The 25,035-nt window shown below is 44.8% G+C and overlaps 16 protein-coding genes across 16 annotated transcripts; 6 read left to right on the top strand and 10 right to left on the bottom strand.

The window, feature by feature from the left end:
* Positions 1 to 87: 87 nt before the first annotated feature.
* Positions 88 to 1,420, bottom strand: OGAPODRAFT_15538 (uncharacterized protein). Its single transcript, XM_018353800.1, has one exon. It carries the CDS (start codon positions 1,398 to 1,400, stop codon positions 222 to 224), a length of 1,179 nt encoding a protein of 392 aa, XP_018211950.1. The 5' UTR covers positions 1,401 to 1,420; the 3' UTR covers positions 88 to 221.
* A 173-nt stretch (positions 1,421 to 1,593) lies between these two features.
* OGAPODRAFT_97605 (ribosomal protein 59 of small subunit, required for ribosome assembly and 20S pre-rRNA processing) lies at positions 1,594 to 2,084 on the bottom strand (the record flags this gene model as incomplete). Its single annotated transcript, XM_018357962.1, has 1 exon — positions 1,594 to 2,084. One exon carries the CDS (start codon positions 2,082 to 2,084, stop codon positions 1,656 to 1,658), a length of 429 nt encoding a protein of 142 aa, XP_018211951.1. The 3' UTR covers positions 1,594 to 1,655.
* Positions 2,085 to 2,427: 343 nt separating this feature from the next.
* OGAPODRAFT_6657 (uncharacterized protein) lies at positions 2,428 to 2,820 on the bottom strand (the record flags this gene model as incomplete). The annotated part of the gene is made up of 1 exon (XM_018355817.1): positions 2,428 to 2,820. The coding sequence occupies one exon, from the start codon at positions 2,818 to 2,820 to the stop codon at positions 2,428 to 2,430; it is 393 nt and encodes a 130-aa protein (XP_018211952.1).
* A 727-nt stretch (positions 2,821 to 3,547) lies between these two features.
* OGAPODRAFT_15539 (uncharacterized protein) lies at positions 3,548 to 5,490 on the bottom strand. Its single transcript, XM_018353801.1, has 2 exons — positions 4,330 to 5,490; positions 3,548 to 4,286 (listed from the first exon to the last, which is right to left on the bottom strand). Exon 1 carries the CDS (start codon positions 5,228 to 5,230, stop codon positions 4,472 to 4,474), a length of 759 nt encoding a protein of 252 aa, XP_018211953.1. The 5' UTR covers positions 5,231 to 5,490; the 3' UTR covers positions 3,548 to 4,286; positions 4,330 to 4,471.
* On the bottom strand, positions 3,751 to 4,365 carry OGAPODRAFT_23120 (uncharacterized protein; the record flags this gene model as incomplete). The annotated part of the gene is made up of 3 exons (XM_018355236.1): positions 3,751 to 4,209; positions 4,245 to 4,286; positions 4,330 to 4,365. 3 exons carry the CDS (start codon positions 4,363 to 4,365, stop codon positions 3,751 to 3,753), a joined length of 537 nt encoding a protein of 178 aa, XP_018211954.1.
* A 516-nt stretch (positions 5,491 to 6,006) lies between the features above and the next one.
* OGAPODRAFT_81446 (uncharacterized protein) lies at positions 6,007 to 10,738 on the top strand (the record flags this gene model as incomplete). Its single annotated transcript, XM_018356525.1, has 3 exons — positions 6,007 to 6,017; positions 6,419 to 8,198; positions 8,222 to 10,738. The coding sequence occupies 3 exons, from the start codon at positions 6,007 to 6,009 to the stop codon at positions 8,252 to 8,254; spliced, it is 1,824 nt and encodes a 607-aa protein (XP_018211955.1). The 3' UTR covers positions 8,255 to 10,738.
* On the bottom strand, positions 6,349 to 10,775 carry OGAPODRAFT_81447 (uncharacterized protein; the record flags this gene model as incomplete). The annotated part of the gene is made up of 2 exons (XM_018356526.1): positions 6,349 to 10,610; positions 10,644 to 10,775. The coding sequence occupies 2 exons, from the start codon at positions 10,773 to 10,775 to the stop codon at positions 8,334 to 8,336; spliced, it is 2,409 nt and encodes an 802-aa protein (XP_018211956.1). The 3' UTR covers positions 6,349 to 8,333.
* A 441-nt stretch (positions 10,776 to 11,216) lies between these two features.
* OGAPODRAFT_97622 (uncharacterized protein) lies at positions 11,217 to 12,900 on the top strand. The gene has a single exon (XM_018357963.1). It carries the CDS (start codon positions 11,297 to 11,299, stop codon positions 12,842 to 12,844), a length of 1,548 nt encoding a protein of 515 aa, XP_018211957.1. The 5' UTR covers positions 11,217 to 11,296; the 3' UTR covers positions 12,845 to 12,900.
* A 135-nt stretch (positions 12,901 to 13,035) lies between these two features.
* Positions 13,036 to 19,777, top strand: OGAPODRAFT_81450 (uncharacterized protein). Its single transcript, XM_018356527.1, has one exon. The coding sequence runs from the start codon at positions 13,175 to 13,177 to the stop codon at positions 14,411 to 14,413; it is 1,239 nt and encodes a 412-aa protein (XP_018211959.1). The 5' UTR covers positions 13,036 to 13,174; the 3' UTR covers positions 14,414 to 19,777.
* On the bottom strand, positions 13,036 to 19,777 carry OGAPODRAFT_15544 (uncharacterized protein). The gene has a single exon (XM_018353802.1). It carries the CDS (start codon positions 17,344 to 17,346, stop codon positions 15,412 to 15,414), a length of 1,935 nt encoding a protein of 644 aa, XP_018211958.1. The 5' UTR covers positions 17,347 to 19,777; the 3' UTR covers positions 13,036 to 15,411.
* On the top strand, positions 14,456 to 15,415 carry OGAPODRAFT_46489 (uncharacterized protein; the record flags this gene model as incomplete). Its single annotated transcript, XM_018355521.1, has 1 exon — positions 14,456 to 15,415. One exon carries the CDS (start codon positions 14,456 to 14,458, stop codon positions 15,413 to 15,415), a length of 960 nt encoding a protein of 319 aa, XP_018211960.1.
* Positions 17,407 to 18,432, top strand: OGAPODRAFT_6666 (uncharacterized protein; the record flags this gene model as incomplete). Its single annotated transcript, XM_018355818.1, has 1 exon — positions 17,407 to 18,432. The coding sequence occupies one exon, from the start codon at positions 17,407 to 17,409 to the stop codon at positions 18,430 to 18,432; it is 1,026 nt and encodes a 341-aa protein (XP_018211961.1).
* Positions 18,493 to 19,419, bottom strand: OGAPODRAFT_46183 (uncharacterized protein; the record flags this gene model as incomplete). Its single annotated transcript, XM_018355513.1, has 1 exon — positions 18,493 to 19,419. One exon carries the CDS (start codon positions 19,417 to 19,419, stop codon positions 18,493 to 18,495), a length of 927 nt encoding a protein of 308 aa, XP_018211962.1.
* Positions 19,778 to 19,971: 194 nt separating the features above from the next.
* Positions 19,972 to 22,586, bottom strand: OGAPODRAFT_81453 (uncharacterized protein; the record flags this gene model as incomplete). Its single annotated transcript, XM_018356528.1, has 2 exons — positions 19,972 to 22,503; positions 22,542 to 22,586. The coding sequence occupies 2 exons, from the start codon at positions 22,584 to 22,586 to the stop codon at positions 19,972 to 19,974; spliced, it is 2,577 nt and encodes an 858-aa protein (XP_018211963.1).
* Positions 22,587 to 22,696: 110 nt separating this feature from the next.
* Positions 22,697 to 25,002, top strand: OGAPODRAFT_92463 (uncharacterized protein). The gene has a single exon (XM_018357161.1). It carries the CDS (start codon positions 22,705 to 22,707, stop codon positions 23,371 to 23,373), a length of 669 nt encoding a protein of 222 aa, XP_018211964.1. The 5' UTR covers positions 22,697 to 22,704; the 3' UTR covers positions 23,374 to 25,002.
* OGAPODRAFT_15545 (uncharacterized protein) lies at positions 22,697 to 25,002 on the bottom strand. Its single transcript, XM_018353803.1, has one exon. It carries the CDS (start codon positions 24,986 to 24,988, stop codon positions 23,393 to 23,395), a length of 1,596 nt encoding a protein of 531 aa, XP_018211965.1. The 5' UTR covers positions 24,989 to 25,002; the 3' UTR covers positions 22,697 to 23,392.
* Positions 25,003 to 25,035: the final 33 nt, after the last annotated feature.

Here is a 25,035-nt window from a genome sequence, read left to right on the forward strand (position 1 = left end):
GAGGTAGACAGTTGTTCTTTGCTTCTTTGCGGATTTCTGCGTCCAAATAACAACTTAATCAATCGTTTGTTATAGATTATTTTTTTTCGTAGCAGTACAAAATTCCCCACCGCCCGGTGGCTGCGACTACGGCGTACAGGCCTGATAAAATTATCCCGCCCCTCGGCTAGCATTTTTATTTTTCCTGTTTTGGAACACACAATCAGGGTAGAAAAGCTCGGTCAACGCTTCTTTTTAAGCAATTGAGTCCTCTTTTGCGCACTCAAATCGTTGGCAAAGGCCACAAGGAGCATACAATTGCAGACAAAGAACAAACAGCTACTGAGCCAGATGCCTGTAGTGAAAATGCCTGCTTTACCTAGGAATTCCAGCTGGTAAGCGTTCCAAAGCCATAGTCCTTGGGTTGCGATCCACGTCGCTAGTAGGAAAACAGTCTTTGTAGGCTTTATGGTCGAATTGGCCGTGTAAACTGGCAAAAAGCACAAACACCAGATGAAATATTGTGACGTGATCACTTTGTTGAAGGTAATAAATGCAAAGGTTTGGACAAAGAAGCAGCTAACCAGATCAATATTAGCAAGCTTTAGAGGTATTAGAACCATTGAAAGACCCAATTGAGGCAAAAAAGCCAGTTTCTCAACGTGGAGTCCGTAGTTCTGGAAAAGTGGTAGCGAGGAAAATCCCCGGTAGGACGAGAGATATAAGGTCAAATTATAGACCGAAAAGTTATGGCGATGATCTAACCGGCTAAGGTGGTACAAATATGCCTCCTGGAGAAATTCGTCGCCGTAAAAATGGTACATCAGAGCTGTAAGAGCACCAAAGCCGAGGGCAGATGTCAGCAAAAACAGCAATCTCGCTCTGGTCACAGGCTGGTACCATGGTTGCAAAGCGTCGATATTCAAGAGGATTGACGGGATGTATATGAGCGGATAGATTTTCAAGTGGACAGCCAAGCCCGTGAACAGGCCTGCCAAGGCATATTGGTTGCTAAGCGTAAAGTTTGTGATTAGCATGACCACTATGGTCAAAACACTTTCTGAGCTTCCGCGGGTGCTGATAGTGGCCACCATTGGATTCCAAAGCCACAGAATGCTCCATGATTTGTTCCTTTTAGCTTTATCTAGAAGTTTGATGATGAGGTACCCTGTTATGAGGTCACAAAGCACGAAAAAGACTTTTCCGTACTCAAACCAGTATGTGGTTGGAAGGAGAAGCCATGCCAGTAGCGGCGTGTATCTGTAGGTGTCTCGTTCATATGGCGATTGGCCATTGAACACGAATCTGGCAGCGTCGGTGAAAACAAAGTAGTCTATGTCTGTATACGGAAGATCCATATATTTGTCTTGATAGATCCCATAAAGCAGAAAGCTAACTCTCATTGCCAGCGATGTGGCCATGAGAGTCGCTGTTGAAAGCCTCGGCAGATAATTGGCCACAATCAAGGGCATAGAGATAAATGAAGAAAAGAAATGAAAATGATCTACAAATTATTTACGCAACATTACTAGCAGAATTAGTTTGAAAAGGCATATTGCACTGTAATGTCGCAGCCTTTCCCCTGCTGCTCTTATAGTTCGTCGAATTGACATTCTCTTATTATACCTCTACAACACTCGAAACGACCATTGTAATATGATTTTGATGTCCACCACTTACAATCTTCTACCTCTTCTACCACCCTTCTTTCTGGTGGAGTCGGATGGAATAGGAGTCACATCTTCAATTCTGCCAATCTTCAGTCCAGATCTGGCCAGAGCTCTGAGAGCAGATTGTCCACCTGGACCTGGGGTTTTGCTTCTGGTACCACCGGTGGCTCTCATTTTGACGTGGACAGCGGTAATTCCGACTTCTCTGCATTTCACAGCAACGTCTTGAGCAGCCAACATGGCAGCGTATGGGGAGGACTCGTCTCTGTCGGCTTTGACTTTCATACCACCAGTAGCTCTGGCGATGGTTTCTCTTCCTGAAAGATCGGTAACGTGAACAAAGGTATCGTTGGTAGAAGCATAGATGTGTGCAACACCAAACACTTCGCTGGAGCCTCTAGCTTGAGGGCCGAGAGTAACGTTTTCAGCAGCCATGATGATTCTATTGAGAGCTTGATATTTTTTCCACACCTAAAATTTTCATTCGCGAGGTGGTGGCAGTGTGAGAACGCAGTCACGAGCATTGAATACACCTCACACCGAAACACTTCTAATCAAGCGAGCCACCCTCCCCCAATCACTATATTCAGACTGAGGTTTATACTGAGATTCAGGCCCTAGAGATTGAACTTAGCACGTCTGGTGCCCCACACGCCCACTGTGGCAGGGATTTTCTCGAGGCAAGGCTTGCCCTGCCATTGCTACCGCCTTGCAACCATCGAAATCACATTCTACTCTTCAATATTAATTAATGACTTTATTACTCTAATATAGCAGTCTAGTAAACGAAACCAAGAATCTTACCAGAAACGTGCTTTCTCTTGGCTTCCTCATGGTCCATGATACCAGCAGAAGTGGTCAAAATGACGTAACCGAACTGTCTGGCTGGCAACAGGTTGTCAGTCCATCTCTCAATGTCCTTAATCTTGACGTTGAATCTTGGAGAGATGACACCACACTTGTTGAGTCTTCCGTTCAATTGGACGACAATCTTTCCGGATCTGTGGTCATCGATGTATTCGAATTCTCCAATGTAACCATGTCTTTGCATCACAGTAAGGAACTTGATGATCACCTTAGATGAAGGTCTAATCAGGACCTGTCTCTTACCGGTCTTCTCGGCGTTGTTGATAGCGTTAAGGGCGTCAGCCAAAACAGAGGTTCTAGTCATGGTGGTATAGTAATAAATATATTTGTAAATTTTTCAAATCTGAAGATTTGGTGCAAAGATGTGAAATTCTGTGTGCACGGTTTCTTTTGTGACTGCGTTTTTCTCATCTCGGTTCGAGGAGTTCGTACTCTGAGCACCATTGCCGAACTTTTTTGCTTGAAAAAGACTTTTAATAGCTAAAACATATTAAGATGCCTGTATGTATTATTGAACTCATCATGGCGCTCTGCCACCTGCGGATGCTCTGTGGTCATCAACATTACTAACCTTTAGTCTCACAAATCGTTCAAGACCAAGCAGAAGCTTGCTAAGGCTCAAAACCAAAACAGACCATTGCCTCAATGGATCAGACTGAGAACCAACAACAAGATCAGATGGAACGCTAAGAGAAGACACTGGAAGAGAACTAAGCTCAACATCTAAGTGGAGTTGTGTGTATGCATTAATACTGATTAGAATGATTTGAGGTGGTACTCAACTATAGCACGAGTAATAGTAGTTACAGGCCGTACCGTACCAGCCAATACTGGAGTTGGAAGGTCGGGGTCTCTTATACTTTGATTGTGATTAAACGCTCACTTACACGTCAGAGCTAACAAGTGAGGGTCAAGATCCATCTGTATATATGCAGACTCCAGCTAAATTTTTCTTAACCTACTTTTCTTCTCCCAACAAGGGAAAGCGAAAGGATTTGCATTCTTTAGTTGGGATGTGCTTTCTATGATGACGAACAACCGCAATAGTCAAGCTTAGATAGTATATGAGCGTTGCGATGACTTAAAATTTTGGGTCTTCTTTCGACTGAGAAAGCACAAACATAAAAGTAGCATGAGCGGAAACCAGACTGCATTTACATACTTGTAACTTTATACCTCTACGCAGTGAATGTTCGCTCGATATGCTGCTGCATTGTTTATACTATCTACCCGTTCAAACCGTCTCCTCAAAGACCGTTTCGATAGGTTTCTCCATCAAACTAGCATGAGACAACACCGTAACCGCGGAAGTACCAATTAGCCACATCATAGTACTAATAGGCGAGGCCAGGAATCCAAGTGGGATAGCAATGATGGCTAGCCCTGTGTAAAGTTGCGATGTAGTGAGTCTTCCAATAGGTAATTCCAAGTCCCCACCTTTCAACTTAGAGATGAAATAAATACCAAACCCGGTTAATCCTAGAACAAATAGGAGCAATGCATTTGTGACAAGGGCGTACACTGACAGTAGAAGAATAATGGCGATGTAGTTGGCTTGGAAATAAGGCAAATTGAAGCTGAGTCTCTGCTGAATTTCGCCAAAGTTCTGAGGCTTGGAAAATCTCCTGTAATCTAGGAACTCCTGTGGCGGCCTCATCGAGGAGAACTTGTTTTGAACACTAGCTATCTGTTGCTAAAAGGTTAACAGAACCGGAATCAAACACTTACCTTAATGCTCTCAACGCTCAAGTTGTCGGCAAAATTAGTGAGCTAAATCGGTTAGTTTGTTGATATCACAGATGCTCCTACTCACCGGTTGGTATTGAAGCTGAGACAGAAAGTTCGACATGGCGTGTTGGCCTGGTGTTGATATTTAGATGTTTATACACGTAGTTGCCAAATTTTAGCTCGGCCGGGTAGCGCGCATGCTAATCTGTCAGCGCGTAATTATCTGGTCACGTGACTTGGATCTGAACCACTTCTCCTTGCGACGTGTGCCAGACACCATTTAGCTTAAAGCCAGCTTCGGAACCCAGTCCTATCAGGTTGCTCACAATAGGTGTTTTTGAGCCTGCGGGCAGGTAATGTTGTTGCTCCGTGGAGCACTCTAAAACTAGGGATTTCTTGCTTCTGTCATAGTGCACAGCCGTTTCTGGTCTGTGTTGATAAAGCCTCAGCTTTTTGTGGTCTAAGAAACCAACATTCTGGTCTAAAACCAGATACCCTTGTTTTTCGCCCCAACCTAAACCCCCTACTGTAATTCTATGATAGGATTCCATGTAGTCTGGAGTTTGCGTTCCATCATACAATTTCAAGAAGAGAGCATTCTTTGACTTCTGTATATGCTCATTTTCAATGAGATACTGGGATGCAGGAACCAAGTTGATCGTTTTGATCATATTTCCTTCATGTTCTGTGACAATATATTCTTGGGATGGGGTTTTTCCCAAAGGTAGCTCAACCAAGCAGTTTGAATAATTAAAATGGGAGGATTTAATATATGGGAGCTTCACTTTGAGAACAGAAAGATTATTCCAATTGTGAGGGTCATCGTTGTCCACGAAGAAACAAGTGGCCGGTAATGTATTCTGAAACATCGTGTGCGCCAATGGTAACACAATATCGCATCCAGTGAGTTCCAGCTCTACCGTTCCTGAATGCGGGGTTGATTTATCTTTCGAGGGCTCAAACTTCTTGTAAGCTTGGAGGAGCATTTTGTCCTCGAACCAGCACTCAGAGACAGCGTCTCTTGAGTTCAGAATGGAGTCAACACAAAAGTATACCAGCTGTAATGAGGGATCTGACTTGTTCAGTTTGATCAAGCCATCGATCGACGCCTCAAGCTGGGATGCCGTGGATATCAAGAGTAGCGAATTGTGCCGTTTAGGAGGCAAAATAGACACCTCAGGCGGATTTTGAATCGTCAGCGCACTGAAGCTTCTTTTGAAAGCTGATCTTATACAGCTATTAAACATCGAGAAAGTTTTTTTACTTTTGTTATTCCACTAGTATTAATGTCATATACCAACTATTTAAGCTTCTTCTTTGGTCTCAACTGGTTGGAGTGACCACATTTTCTCTTTCTGCAGTTGGTAGCTCTTGGTGGGAGTCTGGCGTAACACTTTCTGCAAATAGATTTCTCACAGTTGTATTTAGAAGCCAAAGCCTTAAGAGATGGCTCAATGATACCACCTCTCAGTCTCAGAACCAAATGCAAAGTGGACTCTTTTTGGATGTTGTAGTCTGAAAGGGTTCTGCCGTCCTCGAGTTGCTTACCGGCGAAGATCAATCTTTGCTGGTCAGGAGGGATTCCTTCTTTGTCTTGGATCTTGGACTTGACGTTATCGATGGTGTCGGAAGACTCGACCTCCAAGGTGATGGTCTTTCCGGTCAAGGTCTTGACGAAAATCTGCATTTTGACCTATATGTTAGACTCTGATGAACGGTGCGTTGAACGGTGGGTTGACCTGTCAAACTCAAGGGTTACTTGATGGAAATATTGTCTGTATTAACCCTCAACGCCACCAATATATTGAGGCACTTACTATACCGTTGGATAATATCTAATTTTCTCAAGGAAAATTTTCAAAGTATTGGGAAGAACTTCTTGCCCTTTCCCTGGTCACGTGTAACATTTGGATTTTTATTGCATTTTATTTTAATTATCGTCTCGCGGAACTTATGTAGATGCCGTAATCAATAGCGTACAATAACGCGTTGGGAAAAACCCTTCCGCGTCGATCGACCATCCCCGTCCCAAGAAACGACACACAAAATGCAGTCTTTAAATAATAGTTTATGTCTAATAGGCCGCTCGGCACGTATTGGAGGTACATAAAGCATACTTTTTCTCAACGGTTTGAATCTTTAAGCACCATGTCGGCGAACTATCCTAATATTAGCCCAAAACTTTGGTCCATTATTGCACCACATGTGCCTCACTCGTCGCCAGAACAAGACCCCTCAACCTTATCATCTTATCTTAAGTTCAAAGTCGAGAAGTCAATCCTGAACTTGAAAGTTAAATTCACAGACAAGATTCTCGATGGTTCTGTAACATACATCATAAAACCTTTAGTCGATACCAAAGAGTTAGTTCTGGACACTGCTCATCTTAAAATAAAAAAAGTGACAATCAACGGTACCATCCAGTCCTTTGAGCTGAAACCAAGCAGTGGGCCTTTAGGCGTTCCTTTGTATGTTAACTACGACTTCAAAGCCCACGAGGGTTTCAAACTGGAAATTTTTTACGAAACCACCAGAAAAGGTACCGCCTTGCAATGGCTCGAGCCACCCCAGACTGACGGCAAAAAGCTTCCATACTTGTTCTCCCAATGCGAGGCTATTCATGCCCGCTCATTCTTCCCATGCTTTGATACTCCCTCCGTGAAAAGTCCGTTCGAATTCAATATCCAATCCTCTCTTCCGGTGTTGATGTCTGGTTTGTTGTCTAAGAAGACACCTTTGGAAAACGGAATTACCCTCTACAACTTCTACCAGCCGGTTCCAATCCCATCTTACCTGTGTTCCATCGCTTCCGGGGACCTCAAAGACGCACCAATAGGGCCACGCTCAAGAGTTTGGACGGAACCCAGCTTTTTGGAGGCCTGTCAAAACGAGTTCAAGGATGATACTGAGAATTTCATAAAGACTGCAGAAAGTCTTGTATTCGAGTATGAGTGGAAGGACTACGATGTTCTGGTGCTTCCTCAGTCGATGCCTTTTGGTGGCATGGAACATCCTAACTGCACTTTCGCCACTCCAACCTTGATTTCTGGTGACAAAGAGAATGTCGATGTCATTGCGCACGAATTGAGCCACAGTTGGGCAGGCAATCTTGTAACCAATTGCTCATTCGAACACTTCTGGCTCAATGAGGGATGGACTGTTTATTTGGAGCGTAGAATCCTAGAGAGATTGCATGGTGAAAAACACAGACACTTTAGCTCCATCATTGGATGGACTGATCTGGAAAACTCGATTGCTGCTATGGGCAGCACAGCTTTGAAATATAGCAAGCTGGTGCTGAATTTAAAGCATGGTGATGATCCAGACGATTCATTCAGTACAGTTCCTTACGAAAAAGGCTTCAACCTTTTGTTCCACATCGAACAAACTCTTGGCAGCAAGGAAGCATTCGACCCATTCATCAAACATTACTTCGAGAAGTTCAAGTACAAGTCATTGGATACATATCAATTCTTAGATGCTCTTTACGAGTTCTATTCTGATAAGAAGGATCTGCTTGATTCCATCGACTGGGAGACATGGTTGTATGCTCCAGGTCTGCCTCCAAAACCAAGTTTTGACACCACACTTGCTGACGAGTGCTTCTCGCTTGCGAGAAGATGGATCAAGGTGATAAGCAATGCTCCTGATTCGTTGGAGTCCAATTTTTCGCCGTCCGACATTGAGAACTTCACATCTAACCAAAACGGCGTATTTTTAGACAAGCTTGTTTCCTATCAGAATCAAGATGGATTCGATTGGAGTTCCAAAAATGGGCAGAAGGCAATTCAAATCATGAAAAAGAAGTACACCAAGTATGAGAATTCCAGCAACGCTGAGGTCGTTTTCAGATGGTTCCGACTATTGCTAACTGCCCAAATTCAATCTGAATACCAAAAGCTTGCCGACTGGCTGGGTACTGTTGGTAGAATGAAATTTGTTAGACCGGGATATGTGCTACTTAACGAGGCCGACAGGGAGCTGGCGATAGCCACCTTCAAAAAATATGAGCAAAGCTACCATCCAATCTGCAAGGCCATGGTGATGAAAGATCTTGGTCTGAACTAAACATTTATTTTTATTGATAAACTAGAACATATCGATATCTTCGTCGTCGACGTTTCCGATAACCGCGAGGTTCTCTCCGTCGTCCACCACCTGCCAAACCGAAAGCGCCTGGTAGCGGTAAATACACTCGTTAAACAAATTCTCGGTAAAGCCTTTACCCAAACACGACTCTCTAAGCAGTGACATCGGCACCAGCTTATTGCCGTTGTTAGCAATGTAATCGTGAACCTTCTCCTTGATAAGATTGAAGATTTTGGCTGTAGGCGTCTCCTCCAACTCGGCAGCTTCATCTTGATACAGCGACTGTTTGGCTGCATTCATAAGTCTCAAGGCCTCGTCGACATCCTGAATAACCACCTCGTTACTGAATCTGACTCTGGCAAGAGCCAAAGAGAGTCTCAGCACTGCCAGCAGTGTTCTTGGAGTGGTATGGCTAAAATATTTTTTGGAGTTCTCAATCATCTTGCTTTCCTTTCTCATTTTGATGTATGCTTGGACGACGTAATCGCTAACCTCTTTAGTGACCACAGGTCTGAACCTTCTGGCCATGGAGATAAATTGTCTCATGGTGGAGGAGTCAATCGGGTTGACGCCAAATTCTGGTGGCTTGTTGTGCATGTGAACATAAGCAACATGCTCTGCCAGTCTTTCGTCGTCTTCTCTGCTAGGACGGTCCAAGATGAGGAATAGCACATCAAATCTTGAAAGCAGCGCGGCAGGTAGGTTGATATTCTCGTTCGGTGATAATTTCGTGTTGTATCTTCCGTAAAGCGGGTTGGCGGCGGCGAGAATCGAGGCTCTGGCATTCAAAGTCGTTGTAATTCCTGCTTTGGAAATGGAAATTGTCTGCTGTTCCATCACTTCATGGATAGCTGTTCTGTCTCCCTCCTCCATTTTATCAAATTCATCGATACAACAGATGCCATTATCGGCCAAAACCAGAGCACCACCTTCAAGAACCATTTCGTCTGTGATAGGATCTCTCATCACTGCAGCAGTCAGACCCACTCCAGAAGAACCCTTACCGGTAGTGTAGACGCCGCGGGGAGCAATGGTGGATATAGATTTCAGCAATTGGGACTTGGCCACACCCGGGTCACCCATCAGTAAAATATTGATATCACCTCTAATTCTCATACCGTCTCCAATTTCTTTCGGCGAAGCACCCACCAGAAGCAACAGCAAAGCTTTTTTGATGTCTGTGTGGCCAAAAATCTCCGGTGCAATGGAGTTGGCTAGCCTCTCATACACGTTGCCCTGAGACGTAATTTCAAGGATTTTCTGCTCCACTTCGGGAGTGAGACCCAAAAATTCGTATTTGCGTTTGTGCTGCTTGACAAACTGAGCTTCCAAATAGGTTTCGGTCAAAAGGCCAGCTCTAAGAGCACGGAAGCCCGTGTACGGAGCAGGCAAGAATATACCAGTCACGTCCACAATGTCACCTGGGTTCATGGAACGCACCAAGTCACCATTGACATGAATGGAAAGAGTTCTTGGAATATGTCCCACTGGCACTTGGTTGGCCAGCTCCTGAATCTTGACATCTTGGAATGCGGAAAATTTTGAAGCTCTTGTACTTGGAAACAGCTTTCCTCGGTGTTGATTACTTGTGCATCTTTCCGACGTGCATTCTGTGAGCGGTGTGAAAGTTCTGGTGTTGACCTCTTGGAAAATTTCAAACCCGCAGGTATCGCAGGTGTACGCGGTCACCTGAACAGTCGGCTTGACATCGCTAACTCTAGTGACAATTCCTCTGACCGTAATTAGCTGTCCTAGATAAGAGCCCTTGACATCGCGCACAGCCAAAGCCTTGCCTCCTTTGGCGGTAACCGTGAGAGGGCGGAAATAGATACAGTATCGTCTTGTCAGTTGAGGAGGGAAGAGATTCGGCGTATCCACGTTTCGCAGCTCCTCCTGGTCCTCGCCCAGTTGAGTTTCAGCGAGCTCTTCACGGTGCTCGTTTTCAATTCGTGCGTTACGCAGCTTTCGCTGGTGAATGATAACATCCAACACGTCGTCTTTATGCGAGATATTCACTGTCGGAAGAGGCATGATTTCGTCCACCACCTGGGAGAACAGCTCGACATAATGGTACGTGTTCTTGACAATCAACTCTGCAAGACCACGGGGCAGCGATTGAGACACATTTTGTGCGATATTTTGTGTGTCCTCGTACAATTTGATATCGTCCAGATCGATATATAGAGTGGTAATTTCTCTATTTGCAATCTTCTGGAGAAGGTTCATATATTTGGGACCTTGACCAATCTCACTGTCGTCGATCTGGACGTCGTCAATCTGATAGTCATATATTCCATCATCTGGATGAACGTTTGAGGTAGATTTGAAATGAAGAAAAAAGTCCTTGATCTGCGACCTAATTTCAGAGTACTTGAAGTTGAGATCTATTGTAGGCAGGATCGAGTTGATTCCTGATGTCGGTCCCGGCGCAACGGTAGCCATGGTGTTAAAAGTATAAAACAGGGAAAACAGGGAGAGGGTGGAAAAAAGCTGAAGGAGATCTGAAACTTTTAAGTTTCCTTTTTCGGAATAATTGTCTTTCGCGTCAGGCTTGCTTGTGGTCCAAAGCGTTACCCTGTCTGCATGACCTAAAATGTATTGCGGGCTAGAATTCTCTGCGGAGTTACCCTCCCCTTCTGGCCGTGAAGCATCACGCTCGGGCAATAACCCGCCGCGTAAGCCAATCACAGGCAGCAGCCGGTGTGACTACCGAAAAATGTACCTCCACCCTGACACTTGTTCGGTGAAAATCCCGACTCAAGAAAATTCGAGATTTCGATGCAGCAGAAGATAGTGATAGAGCATTCCTGCACATTGCAATATAAATAATACGTCTTCTCTCCCTTACAAAACACCAATATATTCGTTCAAATTTAATAATGTCAGAACCAGCTAAACAAGACGAGCTATCCTCTACTGATGTCGATGGCCTTGATTACTCTTCCAAAGACAGTCAGTCTGAAATGATTGCTATGGATAGCGCCAAACCTACACCTCTGGTTGTGGTTCTTGTTTGTCTTGCATCGATCTCAGGTTTTATGTTTGGCTATGATACGGGATACATCTCTTCAGCTCTTGTTTCTATTGGAGCCGATTTGGGTAAGACCCTTACCTACGGCGAAGAAGAGTTTATCACCGCCGCTACCTCTCTGGGTGCTCTTATCACTTCAGTAGTCGCAGGTCCAATGGCAGATGTCTTCGGCAGAAAGCCTGTTTTGATGTTTTCGAACACGCTCTTTATTGTCGGCGCTATTATCCAATGCGCAGCTGAGACCGTTTGGACTATGATTGCAGGTAGATTTGTTATGGGTTTTGGTGTTGGTGTCGGCTCTCTTATCGCTCCTCTATTTATTTCGGAGCTTGCGCCTTCTAGATTCAGAGGACGTCTGGTTATCCTCAACTGTATGGGTATCACTTGTGGTCAGCTTATTGCCTACGCTATTGGTGCAGGGCTGACCCACGTCGACAATGGCTGGAGAATACAAGTTGGACTTTCCATCATTCCTCCTGCTATTCAACTCGCAGCTTTCCTGTTCTTGCCAGATACCCCAAGATACTTGATCTCCAAGAACAAGCTGGAAAAGGCTGCCAAGGTTATTGCCAGAACTCACCATGGCGCCACAGCAACGCTCATTCAGATGAAGATCGCCGAGATTCAAAGCATCAACTCCTCTTTGGAGGGAAAGAACGTGTGGCAGAGAACATGGAACGGTATCAAGAAAATTCATACCGTGCCGTCAAACTTCAGAGCGCTTATCATTGCTTGTGGATTGCAAGGTATTCAACAGTTCACCGGTTTCAACTCCCTCATGTACTTCTCCGCCACTATTTTCAAAGCCATTGGATTCGACAACTCCACTGCTGTGTCCATTATCGTGTCTGGTACTAACTTCCTCATGACCATTGTTGCATTCTTCATCATCGACAGAGTGGGCCGTAGAAAGATGTTGCTGTTCTCTCTTCCGATCATGATGATTTCTATGATCATTTGTGCCATTGGATTCCACTATGTCGACCTCAAGTTCGAACATCATTCTGTCAAGATTGAAGGAGGTGTCAGTAACTGGGGCTACGTTATCATGGTGTTCATGATCGTGTATGTTGCTGGATACGCTGTTGGTATTGGTAATGTCCCATGGCAACAGTCCGAACTTTTCCCTCAAAACGTTAGAGGTACAGGTGCATCTTACGCTACTGCAACCAACTGGAGTGGTTCTTTGGTCATTTCTGCCACGTTCTTGACCATGCTTGAGAACATCACCCCTACCGGAACGTTTGCATTGTTTGCAGCATTAACTGCTGTGTCGATCGTCTTTGTCTACTTCGTTTACCCAGAACTGTCTAATCTGGCTTTAGAAGAGACACAGAACCTACTCAAAGGAGGATTCAACATCAAGGAATCTTTGGCACTTGCCGAGAAGAGAAAGCACCAAAAGCTTTCTCCTGCTGGTTCCATGGACAAGCTTGACTTAGAACACATTGACGAAGTTCAGCGCGTCGAATCCGCATGAAACTCCTTTGTCACCATCGCTTCACTTCTACTCATATACCATGTGTACAATAATTATTAAGAGACATAATAATTTATAATTTATGATAGTAGCCTAGACTATTTCTATTATAGTAACTAAATGCGGGTGAAAAATAATTTAGCAATTTACGATTCCAGTTTCCTTCAAATGGATGTCATCGCACAAGAATTGGACCAGCTTGAACTTGAATCTCGAGGACAACAAGAGTCTGCCAGCAGGGGGCTGTTGGCCCCACAGGGTGAAACTTCCTCTGCTTGGAAGCCAGATAATGACCCCATTGATAGCTCTCCGAATAGTAGCGGCTACGATATGACAGATTCCTTGGACGAAGCTCCTATAGACTTGAGGACGTTGGTGTACGTGTCTATACCTGAACATCTCAACTGCCCCATTTGCCAGCTCCCTTTTATTAATCCGTATACAACTATATGCGGGCACACGTTCTGCAGGACATGTATTCTGGAGTCTTTCAAGTCCCCCCTCGGAAACAAGTGTCCTCTGGATCGCATTGAACTGAACTATAAAGAGGACCGTCAAGAGATTGAAGAGAAAAACTACGACGATATATTCCCTGCCCCTATTATATTGAGCAACATCACGGACGACCTTCAAGTGCGATGTTTGAACGCATCTCGTGGCTGTAAATGGATAGGACCCCGCTGGTCTATAAAGCAGCATTTGGTGAACTTTTGTGATCACACACGATTCCCTTGTGAACACATGCTAGACGAGGGACAAATGTGCGGCCAATTGACTGAACGACGGTTCCTAGGCGAGAAGTGTCCTCACAAGCTTTTTGACTGCGCAAAGTGCGGTGAGAAAATAAACATTGTAACCGAGGAACATCACTTGAAAAACGAGTGCGCAAAGAACCTTCACAAATGCAATGGTTGTAATCTGGAGTTCCCGGAGAAAATATTTGACAGCCACGAAAGCTATTGTGAGAAAATACACGTTAGGTGCCCAGGGAAGCAGTACGGCTGCGAGTGGAGGGGAAGCAGGGAGGTGCTATCCCAGATCCACTCTTCGGAGTGCGTTTTTGTCAAGCTGTCGGGCTATTTCGAGCTGCAAGAAGCCAAGATGAACGATCTGGTCGATGAAAACAAAACGCTCAAATCTCAAATTTCGACGATACTCGACTCTATCACACAGGGCAAGATGACTAACCTAGGTTATTCTTTGCAGCTGGAAGAGATTATGGATCGCGATCGCAGCACCGATCCTAGCAGGTTATTCGATAGCCTGCAGGAGAAGGACTACATCCAACTCATGATGGAATTTGAGGTTCTCAAAACAGATCTGAACCGCTTGAGGCCTTTGGCGTCGGAGTTCGAGCTGAATAAACAACTTGTCACAGCCCTGGCCAACGAGAATATTCAGATCAAAGACGAATTACACAACCAGACAGCTGCTCTCTCTTCCATGAGACAGCAGATACAATTTATGTTGTTGGACCGGAGAAGGCTTCGGTCCAAGCTCATAGACGGAGAGGTGGCACCCCAACCCAAAGAATCGTCTTCTTCGGGCCGGTTCTCAAACAAGCTTTAGTTTCTCTCCATAAGGCTGTGCAATATTTATACGATTTAATTAATGACTTCTTTGGACAAATCCAAGCATGTCGCTTACATCAAGTCTTTGGATGACCAAAAACAGTTTCTTGAGTACTGGCTCAGCGAGCATCTCCGTATGAATGGGATATACTGGGGGGCTTGTGCTCTGTTCCTTATGAGAGCGGAGCATGAATTTGACAAGAAAACTCTGGTGGAGTTTATTCTCAACTGCTATGATTCTACCTATGGAGGTTTCGGGGCATTCCCTAAGCACGATTCGCATATTCTTTCTACCTTGTCTGCATTACAACTTCTCAAAATGTACGATGCCTTGGACGTTATTAACGACAAGAAGCCGCAAATACTTCAGTTTATCAAAGGCCTCCAATTGCCAGATGGATCGTTCCAGGGGGACAGGTTTGGCGAAGTTGACACCCGATTCGTTTACACCGCCATCCAATCGCTCAGCATTCTCGAAAGTCTGAGTCCCGATATCGTGGATCCAGCAGTGGATTTCATACTCAAATGTCAGAATTTCGATGGAGGATTTGGCATGGTGCCAGGCTCAGAGTCGCATTCTGCGCAGATCTTCACATGTTTGGGGACTTTGGCAATTACTGGACATGTAGACAAAATCAAAGACCGAGAAGCCCTTGAATGGTGGCTCAGTGAACGACAAGTGGAAAACGGCGGCCTAAACGGACGTCCTGAGAAATTGCCCGATGTGTGCTACAGCTGGTGGGTGATGTCCTCTCTCAGTATATTGGGTAGACTGGACTACATTAACGGAGACAAACTGAGAGAATTCATTTTACAGTGCCAGGATCTCGAAGAAGGGGGGATCAGCGATCGGCCTGGGAACCAGGTTGATGTATACCACACTCTCTTCGGCATTGCAGGCTTGTCTCTGCTTGGATACGAAGATCTGGTTCCCGTGGACCCTGTCTACTGCATGCCTTATCATGTAACCAGTTCAATTAAGAAATATCCATATGATTAATACAACTCTCTGAGTTTGGCTTTTCTGGATGAGGGAGAATACTCCATGTAGTTGAACTTGTTGTTGTCGAAGAACTTTCCTGGGTTGAGGACATGACAATTTTCGTAGATGAGGTCAAACCGCGGACATGTCGTGTCAGCGAGCATTAGAAGCGTAGGAAGGGGTATCAGGTTTAGCATATTAGCGTAATTGGCAACAAGCGGTCTGATAGATTGGATAAAAGGTGAGAGATATCCTTGGTCCAGTAATGTCTTGACAACCTTTCTGGCCTCAAGCACGTCTGGTGCAATCTTGGATTTTGAAAGCTTATCGATCTCCAGCTCCCCTTCGTCTGCTTCGATGTTTTCCTTGATCTTGGAGATGTGGCTTATATCATTTCGACGAAACCGTCCTGCCAGGTCGTCGCGGACTAGTAGAACCTCGTGTGTCAAATAGGTTAGTTTTGATGGATTGGAGCACCATTCTATATCTTTCACTAGTCTGGTCAACCGGTTCCCGAAAATCTTTGGAAGTTTGAATTTGGGCCACACGGAATTGGAACCTTTGGTGACGACTGATGACCAGGGATCATTGTCGCCTGGAACAAACACAAATTTACAGGTTGCGCACAGTTCAGAAAATGGTTCAAGGATGGATGCCAACGAATCGAAATAAGACTTGTACTCACCTGACGAGGTGACCTGACTGTTGTAGGAGACTTGAGTCGATGTGAAAGGCCGCGAGGTAAAGGATCCATTGAATATTAGGGCAACGGGTGTTGAAGACCCCGTTTCAAGCTCCTCGTTGAGTTTGGCTAGTAGCTTTTTCAAGCCCTCCATCACTTTTGCATCAGATAGGTATAGATCACCCCCTAGAAAGATAAACTTGTGGTCTGCCAGATCCTTCTCCAAATGCAATAGTTTTGAGCGCAATACAGGGTCGATGCGTCCGCTGTTGCTGTATACAGAATTGAAGTCCATCTTGCCAAGAACTTCCAGAGACGTCTCTCTTTTCTCCGCTGGAGGATGAATCATTGTGCTGACATAAAACTTGCCGCTGTTGGAGTAAATACCTTCACAGATGATGAAGTTCCCCTCAGTGAAGTAGCAGTTCTGAGGAAACAGCGTCTGACCAAGTTCAAGTTCTATCGAATCAGTGTCGTCCTGAAGTTGCCACAAACCCAGCGCGCTCCGGGTCAGCAATCCAAAAAGAAAGAATCGTTGTCCGTGCCGACCCAACAAATTCTTGATAGATGTAACCTGCTGGTTTTCAACTTCTTTGGGCCCGTTGCTTGTAAATGAATTGACAGCACTGAAGGTGGTTGGCTGGAAATTCTCATTTCTGAGGAGTCTATCCTTGAGAAGATGGAATCGCTGAATAAACAAGTTAACGGCATCTTGTGTTGACGGCAAAATCAGTTTGTCACCATCGGCGTCGGCAGACAAAACATCGAACTGTTTGCGCACATGATTATAGCTGTATCGTCTGTAGTTCTTGATGTCCACAGCCTTGAAAAAATCCTTCCACTGCACCTGCTCAAGGGCGGCAGGTTCCAGAGGGTCCTGGTGTACCTCAAATGACTGACTTTCTCGTAGCTCGTTAGTCACGAGACCTGCCAAATTGGTTTTGGGCTCGACAGCCGAGCTCTGGCGGCTAGCTTTTTCCTGCTTCTCTTGCTTCAATGAAATCTCCTTGATCACAACGTCAATGTTGTCCCCATCCAGAAACAAACCTTTGTTTTGCTCTTTCCAGAGCCTGGCGACTTCCTCCAGGAACGCGATCGTTTTAGCCCCACGCCATTCCTGGCCAAATCTCTTCCCCACGTACTCGCTCAGCTTCTCCAGCGCACTTGACTGAATATTGAGACCATGTTTCTTCGAAAGCACGCGATATGCCAAAGGCCGAAGGTTGGATGGCTTCAGGGAAATCGGCAAAAATGCAGGAGACTCCATAGCAGGATTCTTTTATTCCGTATCTCAAAAAATACGCGTCTGAAATATTTATTTTATCAAATGGTCACCTTCTCGAGGACACCAACTTCGGAGCGCGTCCGTTTTTCGCGAGACACGAAGCTCTCAGACTATGAGAAGCGAAGACGCTCTAATGCAGCAAGTGAGTTCTTGGAGAACAGCAACGGCTCAAACTTGAAGTCAGACCGCTACAGATCTCCCATCGGATCAAGCATCAAAACGCGCTACGAATCGCCCAGATCTATTTTGCGCCCATCCGCTCACGAAAAAAAATCATACGAACTCCTCGGAGAGTCGCCTATTCGCAGTATACCTGACTTTAAACGCTTTGAGACTGATGATATCCTAAGTTCCATCAAGAAAAAACGCTATCCGCTAACAGACCGGCGCTCGCGTGTGACAAAGCCGAGCTTTAATCGAGGTCATGACGGTCTTTTGGGATCTCTGACCTCAATAGGCTCCAAACTTTTGCAATCGGTGCTGTACAACGAAAATAAAGACGTTGTGTCAGAACAAGAAAGTAAACAGGAGATAAAACCCACTGAAAGGATTAAGATAGACCCTGTTGAGCCTGTTCGGGCTTCTTCCAGCAGTATGGAACGGACATTGAACGAGAAGTTTAGCTCTCTCGAGAGCCTTATTCGCGAGCTAAAGACTGAAAGCAGGGAGACGGTGATGGATAAGCTTACTGATCTTAAAGGTGAAATTTTGAATCTTCGGGCATCTCAGGAACTGATAAATACAAAGTTTGAAGAAAGATATGAAGAGCTTAGAATTGAAAATGAGCTCAACAAGCGCAAGTTTGAGAAGTTATTTACTGACTTAGAAGCCAAACGGGATGAGCTGGACAAGGAAAAGACCGAATACATCAAACTCCTCCAAAAAGAGACTCGCAAGCGATATGCTGACTCTCTCGGCTCAGATGACGACGAATATCCAAAGAAGAGACGCTATGTAAGAGAAAATGCACAGGACACGATTGACAAGATGAGAAAACGGAATAAGCAAATGAATCAGAATATCTCAGAAAGCATCTCTACGACGAAGAAGATTGGTAGCATGATATAAATTATAAGTGTAAAAACACGTTAGTGTGAGAGTTTGGCGCACCGCAGAGCTGATTATCATCTAATCTTCCCAGCAGAACTGGACTAGTTTGTCCATGCGAACTTTCTTAGTCATTTGGCCGCGCATCCATGGGTGTTCCAGCATTTGTCGTGGACTAGGTCGTTTGCGATTTTCCTTGGTCAAGCAGACCTTAATAAAGTCTTTGAAGCTGGCTGACCAGGTGATGTTTTCTTCGGGTTCGTCATTGAGTTCTGGTTCGAACTCCAATATTATCAAAAGAAGCTCAATTGGAGATATTTGCAAATTTGGATCCTTTGTTGCAAAGGGAAACATACCCATTGCTCCCTCGAGCAAAGTCAGCCCAAGTGACCACACGTCACAGGTTATTGTATAAGGCTCATTTCTAATACGTTCTGGCGCCATGTAGAAAGAGGTTCCGGTGAAGGTGGTAGCGAGCGAGTTGACCACTTCTCCGGAAACTCCAAAATCACAAAGTTTAACGTTCCCCTTGGAGTCTAGTAATATGTTTTGAGGCTTGATGTCTCTGTGCATCACTTTCTGCTGGTTCAGGTAGGAGAGCCCTCGAAGCACACTCTCTGCCATCTTTCCTAATGCTTTCTCTCCGATCCTCATATCTTTTTTCTTGAACTGTTTGTATATTGCGTCCAAGGACCGTCCTCCCATATATTCCATGCAGATACAAATCGACGCATCCGCAGAGTTAATGAATGTTCCGTAATACTTAACAATATAATCGCTCTGGAACTTTTTGTTGTAGTTCAGTTCTCGCACTATTTGTTTTTGAAAACTAGGTGATGGATCAACAGTGATGGTCTTCAGGGCAAATACCTGCTGAGTCGTGACAAGCTCACACTTTTTGACAGAACCTCCGTTACCTTCTCCCAGCACCTCAAGTGTGCGAATTTGGTTGAGCTCAGCTAGCCGTCGCCAATCTTCTTCATCTAAATCTTCAAGGGAACCCTTCATTAATTTTGCGTTTGGGTCGGTATCTTTGCTGGTTAAATTGAGATTGCTCAGCTCCGTAATCAATGTATCTGTGCTTTTATTGCTCACGATTGAAGGATTTGAGTCTGTCATTGAGTCGCTCGAGTGACGTACGATGTTGTCGGATGTGACAACCTCGTACTGTCTCACGATAACTGGATCTGTAGCATCAAACTCATTCGTGGACTGGGCATTGTCTCCATCTTGAAGCCGGGACGTTTGATTTCGTCCGGACGGCGTAGAGATTTTGAGCGATGGCAGCTTCTGGCGACGTGAAGCATTTTTGGGATTTGATCCCGGAGGACGCAAGAGAGGCGGCGCTGTCATCTTGACAATATCCACGTATTATTAGAGTCGAATCAGTCTAAGTGCCTGTTTCAAGGTGAAAAAATCGACTAGATTCGTCTCAGGAAACTACCCCGTTTTCTTGTCCCCCTTAGTTGCAAAATTCCGTTTACCTATTGTAGAAACGTCGCATGTTTTCCACGAAAAATTTCGATAGATTATGTAAACGCTATATCCGTCCTCGCAACTTTACTTGCGCCTCTTTGTGCTTTGTTTCACCTTCTTGATAAGTTTATCGTTCTTAATATCGTCTTGTTCTTCTTGCGGCTCGTCTTCCGGCACATCTTTTGTATCATCCTCGATGACATCATCAAGATCAGGTTTGAAAGCTGGAGCTCGGTTTCCTTTAGTAACGGAATCTCCAGTCTTGTAGATCACAGTAGGGTGCGAATAGGAGTTATACTTTCGTGTGAATGCAGATTTGGTAGCAGAGCTCACAGACTTCAGCTTTTGATCCATTCTGCCTTTTGGTCCAACGCCAAATTCCATCAGATTGTCCCAGTCTTCTTTCGTGAGGTAATATTCGTCCATCAGCTCCAAAACCTGATCGATACCGCTGGTTCCATTTTTAATCAGTGGATCCGACAGCATTTTAATCAGGAATGGTATGTAGGTTAGCCTCAGCTCCTGATTGTTTGTCATTGTCTTCGTAGAGGAGTGGTATTGTAAATCCTGTAAGATCCTATCGTACTTCATTTTCTTGGAGTTCTGGCCAAGCCACGAAGTAAACATGGTACGCCCGTTCATTCCACCGGCAACCTTGGAGCCTGGAAGCACACTGGAAAGTATAGCATGAAATGGAGCCAATGACCATTGTTGTTCGCCTCCTCTGATCAGCTGATTAACCAAATCTGACTCCGAAATAAAATTCGAGGCTTCTTCTAGCAGCTCCAAATGCCGAAGATTCCGCTTGTTTGGAGGGCATCCGCTAAGTTTCGATGGCGTGGTGGACCTGTAATTCTCATGTATCATCAGTGGTGTGAAGTCCATGTCGTTGAAGTAAAGATTGATCTTTTCTGACAGATTGTATCTGGCATGAGATCCGTAGCTAGCGCCGCTCAGAAGTTTGCCAACTATGTCGAACGGCTTTAATATCACCTCCTTTTGCCAGGTCTTGGAGATCTGCTCGCTGTTTTCGTAGTTGAGTGTCTTTTGCGTACGTGCAACAGTTGACATTATATTGATAATTTGTCTAATATCGTTGTTCGTGGCAGCCACCAATTGATCGATGATGTTCGGATCAAGCTTCAGTCCCTCTCGGTGGGCAATTGTCATGAGCCGGGATTTCATCTCCTTTCCAGTGGGTCTTCTCCACGTGAGATCGTAGCAGGTTTTATCGAAAGTTCTCATCTTCGGCAGCGATTTGTCGTTGCAAATTAAAATCAGGGGTGTCTCCGTTGTACGACAGAATTGCGAAAGCTGAGCTCCACCTCCATGGTCTCCGCTGGACATACCGTCGACCTCGTCCATGATCATCACTATTCTGCGATTATTTGGGTCATGGGTTTTCAGCTGGTTGAAGTACCCAACCACAGAGGAATTGCTCAGTGACGACCGCAACTGCTCATTCAGCAATTTCTTGGATCTCACGTCAGACGCGTTTTTCTCTATCACATCAAATCCAAGGGATTTTGCCACGACGTGAGCAGCAGTGGTTTTTCCGATTCCCGGAGGTCCGCTTATCATAACCGCACGGTAGCCATGTATGCCAGGACCCTTGAAACCGGTTTTTGCGTTATCAAACCAGTGTTCCAACCAGCTCTGCAATAGTTCCACGTTTCCCTTGTTTCCACAAATTTGCTTGATATCTGTAGGAGCGTACTTAACCGTCCAGAGTTTTTCTGTGTCCGGTTTATCACTAGGCCTCTCCACTTGGCTGGACTGGCTAGCCCGTTCTTCCCTCAATTGAGTTTGCCGTTTCCTATTTTCTTCCTCCTCCTTTTCAGCTTCCTCGATGGCCTTCCTTTCTTCCTCCTCCTTTTTAGCTATGGCGATCCGAGCCGCTTCTCCGCTGCCACCATCTGCAGGCATTTTTTGAAGAAGTTGAATGAACCCTTCCTCATCTATGCATTTGATCTTCTTCTCCTTGATCATCTTAATTTTCTTGGGACCTGCCTCGTGACCAATCACTACCAGGCTTGTCTTCCCACTGATGGACTTCGTCACCTTTGCTCCATATTTGGAAGCTATCCGCACACATTCATCCCTTTCAATGGTTGGAAGAATACCTGTGAATACAATGGTCAATCCATTGAGACAGTTTGGGCGCCCTTCAGGAAGCATCCTGTCTCCTGTTGGTGCGGGAGCCTCCGATGTGCGCGCTTTCAATTGGAAAAAATTCATATTCTCCATCTCAGGATCAACCTCTAGGTATTTTGGATCGGCATCGGGTATCGTCTCCAGAATTTCCTGTGCTGTTTGTCCCGCGCCAGTTTGGCTAGGTTGGCTGGATCGACCAGCCTGCGGCTTGGCGCTCTTGGTTTTAGTTGGACTTTTTTTGGGCAAGACTTTTGCCTCCTTCTTGACAGGCTCCTCATTATCGCTTTCAGTCAACTCTGCTTTCCGCTTTCTATGGGGTGTCACTTTTTCATCCTCTTCAGAATCTACCACAATGACGTTCGAATCAGCGGATTGCTTTGATTTAAAATGCTGAAACGTTTCTTGACTTGCTGGCTTTCTCAGCGAGGAACTAGCGTCGTGAGCAGTTTTCTTGTCCTTGTTCTTCAAAGTCAGTATATAAAAAATAGCTAGGTACCCACCTTTTGAACGGCCGCCTTGCCAAAAAACTGGTCAATGCGAACCATCTTGTGTCTTAAAGAACGCGTACTTTTTGGTAATAATTCCAGTCACATGATCTGAACCTTCTAGAAAAATGGCAGACTAAATAAATAATTCAATATAGGGCAGTTATCTAATGACTTCATGTTTGGAACAACATTGGCCGGACGGCCAGTTAAGCTGGCTGAGCAGATAGACACACTCAAATATGTGACAACATATGAAAATATCTCGGCTAATAGGATATCTCACCTTTCCATATTTCTTGTCCCCAATGTACCTTTCGATCCTAATTATGGTGCATTGATATACTATCAGTTTCAAAAAGGCGGAGTACCTCTAGCAGATTTCCGGCTTCTGGGAGGCCTGGATGCAAACAAGCAAAGTGCCATATTTAAAATCAATCCGGAAGCCTACACCAGCGGAGGGCAGCAACAGTCAGTCACAAAAGAAGGGGATATAGACATGGACATAGAGATTGACCCTTCGGCGCCGCCCGTGGACACTACACTGGTTATCGGTATTTCCATTGAGCCTTTGGCAGTAGTTACTGCTCAACTGGAGCAATTCAAGTTGTCAAAAGCACCTCAATTGACCTTACCTGCTCCTCCTAGTCTATCCATCAACGACATACCATTGACCAAAGAACAAGTTGAGTCTGTCTCGAATAAAATCATCAAGAACGCTTATGATTATCTGAGCTCTTTTGTTGACTCTTCAAATAAGGTTCCCATTAAAAAGTTTGACGACTGGTGGGCCAAGTTCAAATCGAAATTGGCGACCGATCCTAAATTCTTGGATAATTTAAATTGACGATGAATTGATGCGCTATTTACAATATTTCTTTTAGTGAGTTTAGTCGTGCAACCACTTCCTCATTTCCCAAGAGCTCGATCATGTCCGGAAGTTTCGTTCCTGGCTGTCCCGCGCTAATCGCATAACGAATAGTTTGATAAATGTCCTTTTTCTTGATAAAAGGATAGACTGCCAAAATCTTAGGTATTATAGCTTCAAGGTCCGTATAATCTGACTGTTCGGCAAGCAGTTCCACAATCCCAACTTTTTCAGGCTCTAGGACGTTCTCGAGTCCTTCTTTAGTGTAAGTAGGACGTTCAAAATAAAACCGAAAACTCTCGCTGAAGACAGAGTTGAGTGTGGTCAGCGAGCTACCGGTTTTCAGAAGCACCTTTTTCACATAATCTTGAGTAATTCTGCGGTTCTGATTCAGCTTGCCATAAATATCTGCCGAAAACTTATCGAGGTAGTCAGGATCTTCGAGTCTGCGTTGTAAGTAATGTTTGTTGAAGTAATTGAGTTTCTGAAAATCCACCTTGGCATTGCCAACTGTCAAACCTTCAAGGTTGAAATGGTTCTCTAGAAAGTCCATATCGTAGATTTCATGTAACTTTTCTCCTTGTACCCTTTTTGGAGCCCATCCAAAAAGAACTGCGAAATTAATTAGAGCTTCGGGAAGATAACCCTGGTTCTTCAACGACATGATGTCAATATCACCGGTACGTTTGGATAGCTTTCTGTTATCAATAGTCGTTAGTAGAGGTATATGCACAAACTTCGGCTTCTTCCACTCGAAAGCATCATATAGAGCAATATGTTTAGGGGTGGAAGCAAGCCACTCCTCTCCTCTGATAACATGAGTGATTTCCATCAAATGGTCGTCAACAACATTGGCAAAATGATAAGTGGGAAGACCATCACTTTTCAGCAGCACTGGATCTTCATACCTTCTGTCGAATGGATTTACCTGCGGTTGCCAGTTGATGTATCCATGGAGTAAATCGTCGAATTCGGGATATTTGTCTGGTGATTTAAATCTGACAGTGAATTCCTCCCCTCGAGCAGCCTTAGCGTCAGATTCCTCTCTAGTATATACTCGCAAACAATGCCTGTCATATGACACAGTAGTAGGTGGTCTGAGCAGCCTTGCAGAGTCCCGAAGCCCATCTAGCCTAGATTTAGAGCAGAAACATCTGTATGCAAGCCCTTTGTCCAGCAGCTCGTCAATATAACGCGTATATATTTCAGATCTGTCGCTCTGTCTATAAGGGCCATAAGGACCACCCACTGTAGGGCCTTCGTCAACTTTAATTCCTAGCCAGTTCAGTGTGTCGTAAATGTTATCTTCGGCCCCAGGAACTAGCCTCTTTTGGTCAGTGTCTTCCAATCGCAGCAAAAACTGACCACCTGTAGCCCTTGCAAGTAAGTAGTTATACAACGCTGTTCTAAGGGATCCTAAATGCAAGAAACCGGTAGGTGAAGGGGCGAATCTTGTTCTTGCGGGAGTCTTCAAATCTGCTGGCAGATTCTCATTCTGTGCATTTTTCCTTCTGAGTGTGAACTTGGTACGCAGTTGCAGCTTCGGAGTGCTCAAAATGCGCATTGGTGTGTGGAATGTTCGTACCCTCACCATTTTTTGGATTTCAGATCACCGGGTCTGGGTTTACAAAATTTTTCAGA

Source organism: Ogataea polymorpha, assembly GCF_001664045.1.
Source record: "Ogataea polymorpha strain NCYC 495 leu1.1 chromosome Unknown OGAPOscaffold_2, whole genome shotgun sequence".
NCBI lineage: Eukaryota > Fungi > Ascomycota > Pichiomycetes > Pichiales > Pichiaceae > Ogataea > Ogataea polymorpha.